Source organism: Alternaria novae-zelandiae (assembly GCF_023758075.1).
Source record: "Alternaria novae-zelandiae strain BMP 2774 chromosome Unknown scaffold_19, whole genome shotgun sequence".
In the NCBI taxonomy this organism is placed as follows: Eukaryota; Fungi; Ascomycota; class Dothideomycetes; order Pleosporales; family Pleosporaceae; genus Alternaria; species Alternaria novae-zelandiae.
In genome coordinates this window covers 54,170-68,043 of record NW_026056979.1, presented here as the reverse complement: position 1 = coordinate 68,043, position 13,874 = coordinate 54,170, and the positions used below count along the sequence as shown (strand labels likewise).

The 13,874-nt window shown below is 53.0% G+C and overlaps 7 protein-coding genes across 7 annotated transcripts; 3 read left to right on the top strand and 4 right to left on the bottom strand.

Moving 5' to 3' along the window:
• Positions 1-831: 831 nt before the first annotated feature.
• On the bottom strand, positions 832-3,448 carry J4E88_008374 (uncharacterized protein; the record flags this gene model as incomplete). Its single annotated transcript, XM_049401984.1, has 2 exons — positions 832-1,006; positions 1,584-3,448. The coding sequence occupies 2 exons, from the start codon at positions 3,446-3,448 to the stop codon at positions 832-834; spliced, it is 2,040 nt and encodes a 679-aa protein (XP_049252082.1).
• Positions 3,449-4,100: 652 nt separating this feature from the next.
• Positions 4,101-4,433, top strand: J4E88_008373 (uncharacterized protein; the record flags this gene model as incomplete). Its single annotated transcript, XM_049401983.1, has 2 exons — positions 4,101-4,180; positions 4,232-4,433. The coding sequence occupies 2 exons, from the start codon at positions 4,101-4,103 to the stop codon at positions 4,431-4,433; spliced, it is 282 nt and encodes a 93-aa protein (XP_049252081.1).
• Positions 4,434-4,469: 36 nt separating this feature from the next.
• Positions 4,470-6,098, bottom strand: J4E88_008372 (uncharacterized protein; the record flags this gene model as incomplete). The annotated part of the gene is made up of 1 exon (XM_049401982.1): positions 4,470-6,098. One exon carries the CDS (start codon positions 6,096-6,098, stop codon positions 4,470-4,472), a length of 1,629 nt encoding a protein of 542 aa, XP_049252080.1.
• A 299-nt stretch (positions 6,099-6,397) lies between these two features.
• Positions 6,398-7,315, top strand: J4E88_008371 (uncharacterized protein; the record flags this gene model as incomplete). The annotated part of the gene is made up of 4 exons (XM_049401981.1): positions 6,398-6,409; positions 6,581-6,776; positions 6,826-7,157; positions 7,208-7,315. 4 exons carry the CDS (start codon positions 6,398-6,400, stop codon positions 7,313-7,315), a joined length of 648 nt encoding a protein of 215 aa, XP_049252079.1.
• Positions 7,316-7,656: 341 nt separating this feature from the next.
• On the top strand, positions 7,657-9,616 carry J4E88_008370 (uncharacterized protein; the record flags this gene model as incomplete). Its single annotated transcript, XM_049401980.1, has 3 exons — positions 7,657-8,779; positions 8,835-9,034; positions 9,080-9,616. 3 exons carry the CDS (start codon positions 7,657-7,659, stop codon positions 9,614-9,616), a joined length of 1,860 nt encoding a protein of 619 aa, XP_049252078.1.
• A 489-nt stretch (positions 9,617-10,105) lies between these two features.
• Positions 10,106-11,530, bottom strand: J4E88_008369 (uncharacterized protein; the record flags this gene model as incomplete). The annotated part of the gene is given in 4 exon segments (XM_049401979.1): positions 10,106-10,186; positions 10,342-11,082; positions 11,098-11,465; positions 11,515-11,530. 4 exon segments carry the CDS (start codon positions 11,528-11,530, stop codon positions 10,106-10,108), a joined length of 1,206 nt encoding a protein of 401 aa, XP_049252077.1.
• Positions 11,531-12,171: 641 nt separating this feature from the next.
• J4E88_008368 (uncharacterized protein) lies at positions 12,172-12,598 on the bottom strand (the record flags this gene model as incomplete). The annotated part of the gene is made up of 2 exons (XM_049401978.1): positions 12,172-12,507; positions 12,593-12,598. The coding sequence occupies 2 exons, from the start codon at positions 12,596-12,598 to the stop codon at positions 12,172-12,174; spliced, it is 342 nt and encodes a 113-aa protein (XP_049252076.1).
• Positions 12,599-13,874: the final 1,276 nt, after the last annotated feature.

Here is a 13,874-nt window from a genome sequence, read left to right as displayed (position 1 = left end):
GCAACATGCACAGTAACGCCACAGAGCCGCATAAGGTCGGGATGGTGGCCGTTGGTGATCATCAGCCTTGCCCTCCGATTTCAGTCACACTGCAGGCGTCGCTTTTGTCTGCCTCAAGGAAATGTGTCCACGCAACTGCCGTGTCAACAGTCGCAATGTCGTACAAACCGCGGCTGTCGCTCGGGTGATGCTGCCGCGTGGGACGAGGTGATGTCAACACTTTCAGCTAAGTCTTTGTGCTTGCTGGTGCGAATTGATTCTGTGTTCCTCGAGCCGGTAGTCCTTCCTGACCTATTCCGCGAAGCCGATAGGCGTTGGCTTCTGCGCGCATTTGCTGACACTTGGGCGAACACTATACCCCGAAACTGCCGACATCAACTCATCAAAGGCTGGATGCAACGAGACTGAATCTTGTTACACACCATGCGGATGCTTTCCTAAGAGATTCAGGATACATGTTCTTCTTATGATGTATAAATGCATAGCAAATTGAGTGGGTACCGCGCAGTGTATCACAGACACATGCACCCGAGATAACATACAATGTACTCCAAGACGGAGCATCGGTCACCGTCATAACGACGCAAGCCTTCTCCTCAGCCCACCACCCCGCTTATGCTTCTCACCCCACAACTTATGAACAAAATGCTGAGGCCGCGACAAACTCTCATGATCAAACTGGTTCCCACGCTGCACCCGCGCGCCTCTCGGCAACAACTAAAGCACAGCATTAGCCACAACAGCGCACCCAGTAAAGTGTGCACCAGCTCCAAGGAAACAAGAAGATGGGTCGGTAAGTAGTAGCGGTCAGGAATAACAGATATAGTTGATTCAAGCCGTACTGACCGTCTTCGTGATGCGGACTAATAGCACACCCTTGGTGATGACACCGTTTGAGTCGTAGAGATGCAGCATGCGGAGGCCGGTCTGCAGGCGGTCGAGGCGGAAGCATGCCCAACCGGCTAGGTCATCCTTGCCGAAGCGCTCTTTGTCGATGACTTTGAATCTGAGAGGTAGGGGTTAGCATGGACATGGTCAGTCAATGAATGAGATAGCGAGCAATGTCATGACGAGAGGAAACATCGCGCCCACGTCCATCTGCGCACAGCAAAGCTACTCTTGCTGCGGATTGAAGCCGTCACCAGACGGCCGATGGACGGAAGCCACAGCAGTATACCGCCTTGGTACTGCAGCTGCCCCATAGCTCGACGCTGAATACCGATTCTTTGGATCAGACGCAGAGTCATGCGGTGTCATCGAAGAAACGACGAGGCGCTGGCGCTAGAACGGCGTGAACGGGAATAACGGCGATCTGCAGGTGCAGTGATCCCGACCCTCATTCAACAGCCGTGCCACGACTGCTCACTCGGAATCTTTCTTCCAACGCTCGCCACACAATGTAATGGCGCGCATGCAGCGAAATGATACAATGTCACCCGACCGGACCCCATGACCGCCATTCTACCACCTCTCTTGGTAGATCGGCAAAAGCATCTGCGGGTGGGTGCGAGGCTGATGCTTGAGGCTCTTATGGCGACCTGCATGTGCCTGACACGTAGCGAAAGAAAAGAGATGAGACTCACCTGACAAATGTCAATTCTTCCGTAACACCAGGAACATTGACGAACTTGACCATTTCACCACCGAAGTCGGGGTTCGTGGTCCTTGCCTTCTCGGTCTCCTTCTTCAGGTCGGGGTCGATGGTCTTCGTGCCTTTTCCATCACCGGGCACATGTTCGGAGTTGCGCTCTTCGTGCGACTCAACATGCAGCTCGACCTTGACATAAGGTTTGAGATCCTTCGGATCGTCTTCGTCGGGCGGCAGAGGGATGTCTTGTCCTCCGAAAAACTCAATGCTTAGGTTGAGGTCGTGATGAGTTATTGCGGTCTTTTGTGTCGCTGCTTCGCTCGTGCTGCGGTAGCCTTCTGGTTTGAGAACCCATCCGGCGGTGCCTGCGAACATGGCTTCGTTTTGCATCATACCGCCGTCCCAGCGTTGCCAGTTCAGCGCTACTATCTGCACACCCGCACGCCAGAAGACGGATGGGTTCAGGTTTGTTGATGTCAACCGCGTGCCTTTGGGGTATGCGCGCATGAAGAAATGTTTATTGTGCTCGAAGAGTCGGACGGGGTCGTTCTCGTGAACTTCCATCAGTGTACCTTCTGACAAAGAGAACACGTGGGTAGGAACCTTCGCTTCTGGAGCATCGAGAGTTTTGTACGAGTATCCTCCTAGGTAAACACCCAATCGTGATAGCGCTTCAATGACCTTGGGTTTCGGCGCTGGAGGGTTGTTCTCGCCATCTGGTCCGGCTTCTTTAGAGTCGTCCGAAGCCGCAGACTCGGTGCTCATGGTATGTTGTAGCTGGGGCGCTGCAGCTGACGCGGCAAGCGTTGTTGGTTGTGGTTCAGCCGCGGCTGGCTTCAGATGTCCACGCTTGACTTTCACTAAGATCTTGTTGTGCAGGTCCTTCAGTGTGGGAAGTTCAGCTTCGAGCAGACCCTGCGCTGGATCGAGAGGTAACTCAAGTAGCATGCCTTTCCAATACTCGTTCATGATCTCGACCATGATCTCCTGTTGCTCTGGACTAGCGTGTACTTCGAGACTGACGATCAAGGGAAGGTTCGACACAGCAAATGCGTAGTCCCTGATGATTACACACACCGCGCGAAACGTCATGTCTTTGGTCAAAGTGTAACCGTGGGTTACCTTAGGCTCGGCTCTCGATGTATAGGAAGCGGAATGCCAGGGCTGAACCTTGTTGGCGTCCTCGTGAGGCGGCTCTGATGTCTCTTGTTCTTCCTCCTCGGATTTGTCCTTGCTGCCAAACTTCTGGGCTAGCCTTTGACGAATGCTGAGACCGGACTTTGATTTCTTCTTGTCTTTTCTCGCATCATTTGATCCTGGGTTGCCTCTCGCCATTTCCTCGTCAGAGCTGGAGTCGGAAAGCTCGTCTCCGTCCCAGACATCGACCTCGACGCAGCGACATCCTCGCATCAGGACGTTCTTGTAGGCATCAATGCTGGCGTCGCTTGACAGCTGATTGCCGGTAAGGTATGTGTTGTGGCTCGATGAGATGAAGTAGTTGGAGATGGGATGCGACTCGTCGACTGGTTGCGCAGGCTTCAGGACGCTTGCTGAGCCCGACATGAAGTAGTTGGCGAAGTTGGAGAATGAGCCGTCGGCCAGAAGCTCAGCGTTCTGTCCTGAGCATTCCTGCTCCTCGACCAGCCACTGCTGTTGCCCTTTCTTTGTCGTCAAGTCGTAGCGCGTTGTGATCTGGTCGTAGACTCTCTTGAGGTGTTGCGTAAGGAGTGGTGATAAGGCGTCGACCTTGCGAGCTGCTACAGAGGCGGATGCTGTACCACCGCCTGCTTGAAGTTCGGGGTTGTCGACCTTGGGCGTACCCAGCTTGCTGTCTTTCTTGCTGTCTTTGTCGGGCAACATCTTGTGTTGATGTTACGAATACAGCGGGGTCGAAGGGAGAATAAAGTCAGAGGGGCGACGAGAGGGTTTATAGGCGGCAGCAAAGTGCAGAGTGGCAGCGGTGTATGATCCTGGACGCGTATGCGTGCCTGAGTAATGGCTGAATCCAGGCAGCTCAGCTGGCTCTGAGGTGTCAGTATCTCCTTCCCAATTGCGCGATTGGTTCATAGGCGGGTATAGTCAACATACATGCAATACGCACCAAAAGTATGCGCAACTTAGTTTCGCGACTACAAAGCCTTTGTGGAGTGGTAGCGGGATCTAGTTGTGAAGGTATGAGGGGTGCGGGCCGCGACGTTGACGCGGGCACAATAGCCTCATGGTCAGCTCGTGCCTGCCTTGGCTTGCCGCACCGGCGTTTGATCATCCAATTGGTGGAGCACGCTCATCGCTAATACCTGCTGGAGATTGACACGCAACTTCCGACGTTTGCTGCATGCGCAAGGTGAATGAATGGGGGCTGCCCTGTTTGCGGCGCTGAGTGAAAGGGGTCTAGCTTTGACATGTGCCTCTGCAGCCTCGCCAAGCCCACCGACGTCACTCAGGGTCCAGCATGGCCAAAGATATCATCGTTCGATGAGCACTGACATTCTTGACGTACATCACATTCACAATGGTGAAGTCACGGAAAGAAGCAGAAAGCGAAGTCCGATCTTGGGGTTTCGACCATGTGTTTACGTGGACCGATAGCCCGTGAGTATACAATCGCTCTACTACATTAGGTGTAGACTGACTTCCTCATAGCAATGCGCACTACTCGCCACACAAGCACAGCGGGAAGACGACACATCTTGTACTCAATGGCTCTATAACATACACATACCCTGATGACCCCGACGCGACGAAGGAAACAGTAGGACCCGGCGCTAGATGGGATGTCGATGCGAATAAGGTGCACGAAGTATGGGTAGGGAACCAAGGTTGTACATATGTCATTGGAGAATGAACTATCGGAGCACTGCACGCATGTCCATCCAGCATCTTAGCCCAAGAACCCATGCTGTCCCAAGTATTTGATGGCATCGAGTGCCAATTGGTCTGCCTTGACCAGCTCCTGCTCTACCATGCGCTCGTACAATCCCTGTAATTTTGTTTCCTTTGGAGGATGCTGGAATTTGCATTTGCGGAGATAAGGGCATTTCCCGTTGCGCTTCCAATTGCTACACACACTCGTTTCCTTCTTTGCGGTGACTGGTGCCCGCGGGGGAGGAGGAACTCGAATGACTGGTGGAGCAATCTTCGAAGATGTGGGTTCTGGCGCTTCGTCGCTGTCGTCTGAGTCGGACTCGGACTCCTCTTCCTCTTCTTCGGAACTTGATACCACAGATGACTCGGATAACACTGAACTTTCGGCCTCAGACTCTGTCTCGCTCTCATATCCTAGACCCAGATCCACCACGCTCGGCGCAGATTGCTTCTTTATCATGCTCTCGTGAAGTTTCTTCCGTAAAGCTGCGAGCTCTTCTTGTCTGCGGTCCTCGGCATCACGTTTTGCGCCGTCTTCCTTCTTGATCGTATTTTCCTGCCTCCTTTCGCGGGGCTTCGGTTGCTGAACCTGGTCGTCGACGTGGTGCTCTCTCGGGGGCTTGCCGCTGACTCTGCGCAAAAAGTCTATCTCGGCTGCTCGTTTCCTCGCGGCTTCCTCTGCCTTCTCCACGATCCTCTTTTGTGTGGGGAAGTTTCTTCTCCTGTCCTTGATCCATGCAGCGACCTCAGCTCCTGTTTGAATGCTAATCATCTCTCCCCCGTGCTCGAACGCGAAGCCTCCGCCTTTGAGCTTCTCCGTATACGCGGCTTCTTCGTCAATGTCCTCTTCATCGCTGCTCTCATCAGGAACTGGCTGCTTCGAGAGTCCTAGATTGACCTTGCGCTTCTTGTTGTCCGGTCGCACCACGGGAGGTGGAGGCAGGGAGAAGCCGAAGCTGGGCACCTGAGGAGGTACGGCGGCCTTGGCCCTCGGTGGTTTCGAACTTTGCTGCGGTGGGTTCCGCTGCTGTTGTGAGTTGCTGTTTCGGTCATTCAGTTTTCTCTTCTGACCGGCGTGTTGAGGCGGCGAATACTGAGGGCTCGGTTGGTACTGATGGGATTGTGGAGATGGGGGGAAGGGGACGTTGCCTGTGCTTGTCATATGGTTGGCGTATGCTGCCATCGACTGTACACCGGCCGGTGTCGACATGTATGACATGACCTGGGCGAGAGCGTTGGGGTCGTATTGCTGCTGTGTCGCGCCATATGTTTGAGCGGTGCCGGCGAAGGACGTATTGTTGTAGCCATTCGGGGAGGCGTTGTTGGGCGGCGCATTCGCCTGATGTTGTCCGTTGCCGGCATTGTAACCTCCCCTGTTATTTGCGCCGCCTCTGTTGTTCTGATAGCCTCCTCGCTGGCCTCCTCTGCCGCGCGCATCTCCGCGACCGCGACTCTGCCCATGACCTCCTCTTGGATTGCCTCCAGAGCTATTGAAGCCCCCTCCACGGTTTTGATTGCCGCCTCTGCCGCGACCCCTATCACCGCCTCCTCGGGCAGAGCCGCCCCGTTGACTCGCGTATGGTTGCTCGCTGGATGTAGCCTTCGGCGGCGGTGGTGGCGGAGGAGGAAATCTGAAGGACGACATTACTGTGGTTGAGAAATCGTGTTGCGCGCGAATAAAAGTGCTAAGACATTGGGTATAATAGTTACAAGAAGCGAATGATGGCAGAGTGGAAATCGCGAAAACGCTGGGATGGCTGTTGCAGGACATGCGACGCGCCTCGGGAGTCCGCAAATCCCAAAAGTTCCTTATCGATACTACTAGCGCGGCGCTAGTGGTCACCCAAAGGACTCTCACCATCAACTTCATTGTCTATATCCGCCATGTCCAGGTAGCCACCGATTTTCTGCTCTTAGACCCATGAAGCCTCCAAAGCTGCGATCATGTTCATACTTGTAGGTTGCTCCCAAATCCATTGTCGTCTTCATCGCCTACGCGCTTTCGCGCTGCGCGTCAGAAAATTTGAGCGGATGAGAAAGACATGACTTGGCTATGACTACGCGTACAGCAGTAGCCGTGGATCGCGTCGTGTGGATATTGTGGATCTTGTACTGATTATTGCATAGACCACGATTCAAGACTTGATACAAATCAAGCCGCAGGACTTCGAGAAGCCTAGCGCACAAGCTATCAAAGATGTAGTCAACGACAAGTACAGCAATAGGATCGTTCCTGGCATTGGCCTATGCCTCTGCATGTGGGATCTCATTTCCGCGACCGAGGGTCTGATCGGTCACGGGACTGGGCTTGTCAATGTTAATAGTAGGTATTACTACATCTCTCGTGGAAACGCCGCTTACATGCAGCGCAGTCGAATTCCGTATGACCGTCTTCCGCCCTTTCCGCGGCGAAATCATCTACGGACGGATCAAGTCATCCAACGAAGAAGGCATCATTCTGGACCTGGAATTCACATCGGAAGTCTTCGTTCCCTACCAAAATCTACCAGAGAACTCGTCCTTCTCTAAAGCGGAGATGGTCTGGATCTGGAACTCTGAAGGCACAGAACTTTTCTTCGATAAGGGCGAGCCAGTTCTGTTCAGGGTAGAGCATGAGGAATGGTACGACCAGAGACCGACTATTATTGAAAAGGATGAGAAAGGCGAGATCATCGAAGAGAGACCGACGGCCTGGAAGATCATCGTAGGTTTTCTGAACTTCCAATATCAAAGCATTGCTGACGTGTAACTTAGGGATCAATGGCTCAACCTGGTCTTGGTCCTACTCTATGGTGGGCTGAAGGCGGAGAAGAGGAAGAGGGCGAAGAAGGCGATGTCGACATGGAGGGTGCCGAGGAATGAGTGCCTCCGGACGGCCGCTGCTTGCTATTTTATCTAGTACACTGGAATATGGCAGATTTCACGGCCAATTCTGCTTCGTTGGAATGTCAGCACGAAGCAGAACTCGCTCTCAACCCTTCAGCCACACAGAATTTGACCTTCATTGACGCGTCTAGCCGCTACAGGAATGTTCTGCGTTGGGCAAACATCATCACACAACGCTTTGTAAGCGCAATGCAAGATGTTCCTCGCCAGTGCAGGTGCATTCTAAGCAAACAAAATCGCTTCAAATACCTGCATGCTACGCTGCCCTCGTGTACCCTTCTCAACCACACAACATCCATAACAATATCAACATCAACATGACCAGCAGTGATACAGTCGAGAATAAGATCACCAAGAAAAACGATCCAGATTCCTGGACGGGTTTATTAACGCTCGATCCTGAATCTTATCGCCTCCACGAACTGACACTGCATCCCTACTACGACGACTCAAAAACGCCAGCCGACGATATACTTCAGTCCTGGGGACCTCCCGAAGCCTTCTCTATCCTAACACTATGTGCTGCTATCCAAAAGAAATGCTCTCTCACGGCCTTCAAAGCGTATCTACAAACATACGCGGGAAGTCCTGGGTTTCGAGAGACCTTGATCAACCACGGCTGGCCCCTGTTGTATTATGCGGCTGAACGCAACTCTGTCGAGATGATATCTGTTCTTCAGCAACATGGTGTCAACACTGAAGTCCCTAACAACACGTTTGCCATTCCCTTGCTAGCATACGTAGCTATTCACGGTCAAGCAGAAGCCATCGACACCAGCGAAGTCATGAAGCTTGTGCTTGCCAATGGGGCCAATCCTACGGTCATACCCATGGACATGTGGGTCAAGTTCTTGGAAACGCCCCAAGACGAGCCTGTTGCCGCGATCTCGGTTCCTAAATCTGCCTTGCAGAAGTCAGCATGGTGTACCCCGACGCTCCGGCCTGTTCTAGCTCGGGCCCTGCACCTGACCCATCGATATCTACTGTCCTTGGCTTACAACATAGCACCGCTGCATGCCAGAGCGCGTCAAATCGCCAAAGGAAACAAGATGCTTGAGCTTACTAAGCTTCCATACTTCCTTGTTGGCCAGCGATGTGCGACGAGATTGGTCATGAAGAAGGTCTACTCACACATCGCTCATCGTACCATGAAACCACTGATCATGGCGTTCGCGGGTGCGTCTGGTCACGGGAAGACAGAACTGGCCAGATCGATGGGACAGCTTCTATCCGTGGACACTGTATCGATTGATTGCGCCAGTTGCCGTGACGTTTGGGCACTCTTCGGGTCGACCGCGGGTTGGGACCGGAATGATTACCGGTCGAAGCTCAACAACTTCCTGACTGACCACAGTGGAAAACGATCGGTTGTATTCCTAGACGAGTTTGATAAGACCGATCAAAAGGTCCGGGACGCGCTTCTCGTCATCATGCAAAACGGTAAGTCTCCTACGTCTTTGACGATGCTCGCGCACTATGAGCTAATCTTGAGCAGGTGAGTACGCAGATCGGCGTTCCGACACCGGTGTGGACTGCACACAGACAATATGGATTGTTGCAACGAATTTCGGTGACGACGAAATCAACACGTACTATGCCAAACACATCGAGAGGCTCAGTGAGAAGCAAAAGCACAACCTCGACATCAGACCCCTCCAAGTGAGTCTGGCACAGAAGTACGGTAGCAAGTTCGGGGTAAGTACTTCTCTTTCAGCCACGCGTATCCACTAACCACTCTAGATGCCGTTCACCGGGCGTCTACATCTCTTCGTCCCTTTCCTCCCGTTCTCGCCCTCTGAGTGCGCGGTCGTACTTCACAAGTTCATGCTGGAATACGCTACCAGCATCCGCCAACCGATCGATCACGATCCTAGCGTCATCCGATACATCGGACATTGTAGATTATCACTCGTCGACGACGGCAAGATATGCACCGCCTTGACCGAGAAGTACTACAGTAAGGATCTCGGCGCGCGAAGCTTGGACAACGCTGTTAGGGAGGTCAGGGACGAACTTGCGGACAAGTACAGCGAGACCGACGTCCTTGCCACGGAAGATCTCAACGACGGGCCTCTTCAGACGTTCATCGTGCGTCGATTTCTGATCGCGGATGACGTTTATGAAGTTGGAGTGTTCACGGATGGAACGAGTGGTGAGGAGGAGGCAGATAGTGAAGAAGGCGCAAATGATGAAGACGAGACGAAATGGGGAGACGGTGTTGCCGGATGGAATAAGTGGGATGAAGATGGTTCTCGTTCAGATCGTAGCGAGAATTGAGAGCAGGAAATGAACAATTCCTAGTATTCCATTACGATGTGTCATGCATCCGCGTCCTGGGAGGTAGGGGTTGAATGTAGTAGGCCAATGTTATCAGTCCATGCATATGCTATATGATGATCAACTTGGTCAGCCCGTAAGAACAGATTTCAGCGCAGCCACATGTGAATGATGTGTGAGAGAGAAACAGATGTATAGTGATATTGTCATTTATCGATGCTATCAAGTAGATCCAACATGTGTTTCTGACGTCGCATCCTCGCTGATGATGAATTGGGTGTCGGCTGTGGCGTATGCAATGACGCTGGCCGTTCACGGCTATGGCTTGCCTGGGGCGCGAGTGGAGCGATGCTTGTTGCATTGTTCAAAGATGCAGTGCTGCTCATAGGTGGCCGCAGCCTTGAAGAGACAGAAGACACTGACCACGCTCTACCACTCTCAGCCTGATCTCGTGTGACCAGAGAAGGGTGTGTTCGGGAAGAGACAGAATCAAGCTCGAATCTCGGCGGCGCGATTGACGTTTCGTTGGCGGTAGCGGTCGGCTCGCTGACCGTATGCGAGATGACGGGTCTGCGTATCGGGATAGCCGGTAATTCTGAAGCAAATGTTGTGTTGTATGCTTGGCTCGCAGGCAACTCACAGTTAGTCGTTCGCGAGCTGAGCTGTAGACTATGTCTCGAAGTATGAGCTGGTACGCTACCTGGCAGCTCTACTGCCAGACTCACATCCCCCAACAACTCCGAAAGTATCTCCGTCTTCTTGTCTTGGAAGACATGGGGTCTTGGGACCAGAGTTGGTGCGGTAGGATGGAACGCGTACGGATTCACTGGTCCGTCTGAGTTTGTGCCACTCATGAAGCTGTCGCCTGCCAGTTCTGCGGGCACTTGATGCCTCTCATACGTATAGGCCCATGTGTCTTTTCGGGCTGATGGTACGATATGCGCGTCATCACGTACTTCACTCAGCAATGAATGCGAGCTTCTATGGATCGGCTGATCAATACTAAGATGACGCTTGGTATCTTCGAGCGATGTTTCCGAGCGGGGACTGCGCTGTTCAGCTGATGTATATGTAGGGGGCGGACTGCTTGGTAGGCTGGGAGGCGATTGATATCGCGAGTTGTATGGCTTGTAGTCTCGGTGGTCTGGCATTACTTGCATTTGTCCACATAACGATCGTAGGGTGGACTTCACCGCATCAATGGTCGACGCGTCTTGTGTGTATGGTGCTTCGGTAAAGAACGACTTCTGATTCGCTGGCCACGAAGTGTTGGTAGGGTAAGATGTCGTTCGATTGTTGTCCCCAAAGAAGACCTTCGGTGAGCCATCACCCAGTTGAGCGTGGCCGGTTGATCTTCTGTGCCGCGACACGATGTCATCAAAGTAGGTGGTATCCTGATACGTTGGAAGCGCCCCAGTACTGGGAAGGTCCTCCAAGCGATTAAGGAAGCTGAGTACATTCGACAACTGTTGATGGCATACCATGAGTTCGCTCTTGCGGTCCGCTAGTCGTTCTCGGTCTTTGAGAATGTGTCGAAGTTTCTGAGATTGGTCCAAGACATCGCGATGCTGCTCGACGCTGCCGCAGTCCACCCATCTGCCGATCTCCTCCAAGGCGGAGGTGGTGTTCTCGATACAACTCCGTATCCAAGGGAGTCTTTCGGGTGTGTTTGCGAGTTTTGTCCGTACCGAGCCAACGGCGACCAAACGCTCGACCTCGGACAGGTCGTTACGAACGATTCGTATCGTTCGCAAGAAGACTTCGCTCTCGCTTCCTATGTCTGCGCTACGTATCGCAAGATCAGCGAACTGAAACGCCTTGCTGACACTGGCGGATCTCGTGGGTATACCTGCTACATAGTAAGCTTGCGCTGCGCTCGGATCGTACAGCATACGTACCTATCAGTCCGCTCATATTAGGAGATTCTGACTAGCTCGAATGGTAACGGAGAAGCTCCTCAGTGACGGCTCATGCTCATGTTGAAACGGAGATGCAGGTCGTGAAGAACAAGTTCACGAGCATGGCAGCTGCCGGTGGGCGACTCATAGACCCCCAAGACTCTGTAAGCAGCGAAAGCACCAACAAGGCTGAACCTGCGGGTACTGGAATACCCCTCATGCTGTGTTGCCGTGCTTCGAGAACCGATCTGCAGCTCAATGCTTCTTTCCACGGGCTGAGCTCATGCGCCTGCGCCTAAACATAGGGTCATTGCTCTGCGGGCCATGATGCCGGGCCTATACCAGATAATCGAACCCATCAACCTAAGTATATCTCACGACCGAGTGGCTGCTGCGTGTGTCGCGATGGCGAGTCGCAGATTGGACGGAGCAAAAAGGGACGCTCCTTCTCCGCGCCGGTGGCACTGGCGCTAAGACACATAGGGTTTAGTGCAAAAGCAAGCATCAACTTCGCTCTTCAGCCTCGTCCCTTCCTCCTGTGCGCCTCCGCCCGCACCCATCGCCATGTCCTAGACGCATCTCAGCTGATCAATGGTTGCATTGCACACTGCATAAACTATCGATGAAACGCCATTTTCGCCCCACCACACCTTATTCTCATGCCGCAATCTCCTTTTCCAGCAGCACGCGTGACGGCACCAGCACCTGCCCCTGGTCTCCAATTATCTGTAGCAATGCTGGGAACACTGCCAACCCCCCATGTTCGCTAGAAAATCCGAAACGGAATACTCCGGGCTGTTCAAAGAGTAGAAACGCGAAGTTCGCCGATCGCGCAAGAATCATGTCCAAATTCTTGCGGCGCTGAGCTTCCAAGCCACTCTGCACGAATGACGCCACAACGGCATCCAGGTCTGCAGCCGCACTGGCGAATCTTTGGAATCGCTCTTGCGTATCCTGACCAACTCGACCATGCAGGAGAGCACCAGTCATGGTCTTCCATTTGCTGTACATGGCTGATTGCGCTGAGTTTTGGAGTTAGCTTCCTGTTCCAGGACTCGCAAGGCTGGGATGAACTTACCGGCATTCTTACCGTCCTTTCCAGGAACGGCTGAGGCGAGAGGCGCAAGCTCTCCCGGAAGCAAGCTCTCAGCGCGTTCTCCGGTGCATCTCGAGAGCACACTCCAGGCGACAATTAGGCGAAGCGTTTCCACTCGGGTTGAGATATTGAAGAGCATACTTGCAAGTACGGAAGAGCTTGTGCCAGTTGCAATTGCCAGCTCCTTGATATTTGCCTGGATGATACTGGTTGCCGGGACAGGAGAGACATGATAAAACTCTCGAACGTGGTTTTTGATGTTGTCTCGTATCTTCAAGGCTGCGTCGGTGATGGTATCATCTGATGCAGGCTGAGGCAGCATGTCGTCGATATTCGAAGCATAAGCGCTGGTAGCGACAGTCGGGCCTTTCTCCACGTGCCCAGCAGCGCCATGATTGTGGGCATGAGACGGTAGATGAGTCGATGCTGGATTGTAACGCTTCTGTTTCTGACGGCGTAACAGGAAAAAGAACACGACTCCAGCTATCAACAAGCCGACGAGAAACATTCCAATAGCCACTCCGGCCACCGTACCTCCAGACAGTCCGGCGGTTGCTCGTTGCGTGTCCGGGGAAGGGTTGCCGCTTGCAATCGTACCATTGCTGCTCGGTGATGGACTAGCAGTTTTGGATATGACAACGGACTGAGATTGGCTTGCTTCTTCACTGCGTGAGCCAGTTTCCAGCGCTGCGCTTGAGGAACAATTTGGGGCACAGTCAGTTTGATTCGTAGCCGGATCTGGGATTATAGTTCCGGCAGGTGTCTGCACCGTACTCGGGTCACCGACTGGTGGTGGTGGCGGTGGTGCTGAAGTCGCTGGATCTGGGACTGCTGTAGCAGCCGGTTCTGTTACTGCAGGTGTGGAAGTTGTTGATGTCACAGACACTTGCGGAGTCTCTCCGAGTTGCCTCCACACGAATTTCATATTGGCGCCAAAACCCTCGAGAATTAACAAGTGATCGGGAATAAGAAGGAAGCGAGACAGTGTTCTCTGATCGAGCTCGCGATGCCGTGATATAGGCTGTTCATACCTCGATTCGCTAGCTCAGCCCGATCAGAAATATGCAGGCTTCAGCTGTACAACAGTAACGCAGGCTGCGAAGCTCTGACCACTTGATTTATTCGCCGGAATTGGTAAATGTTGGCGAGGCTGATACTAGCAACATGGTCTTGAACTCTATGGTGTGGGGTCCGAATGCATTGTTGCCGAACGGTCATCAGCACGAGCCCGTGTGGCTTGTCACTACTTCATATCCGTCTGTCA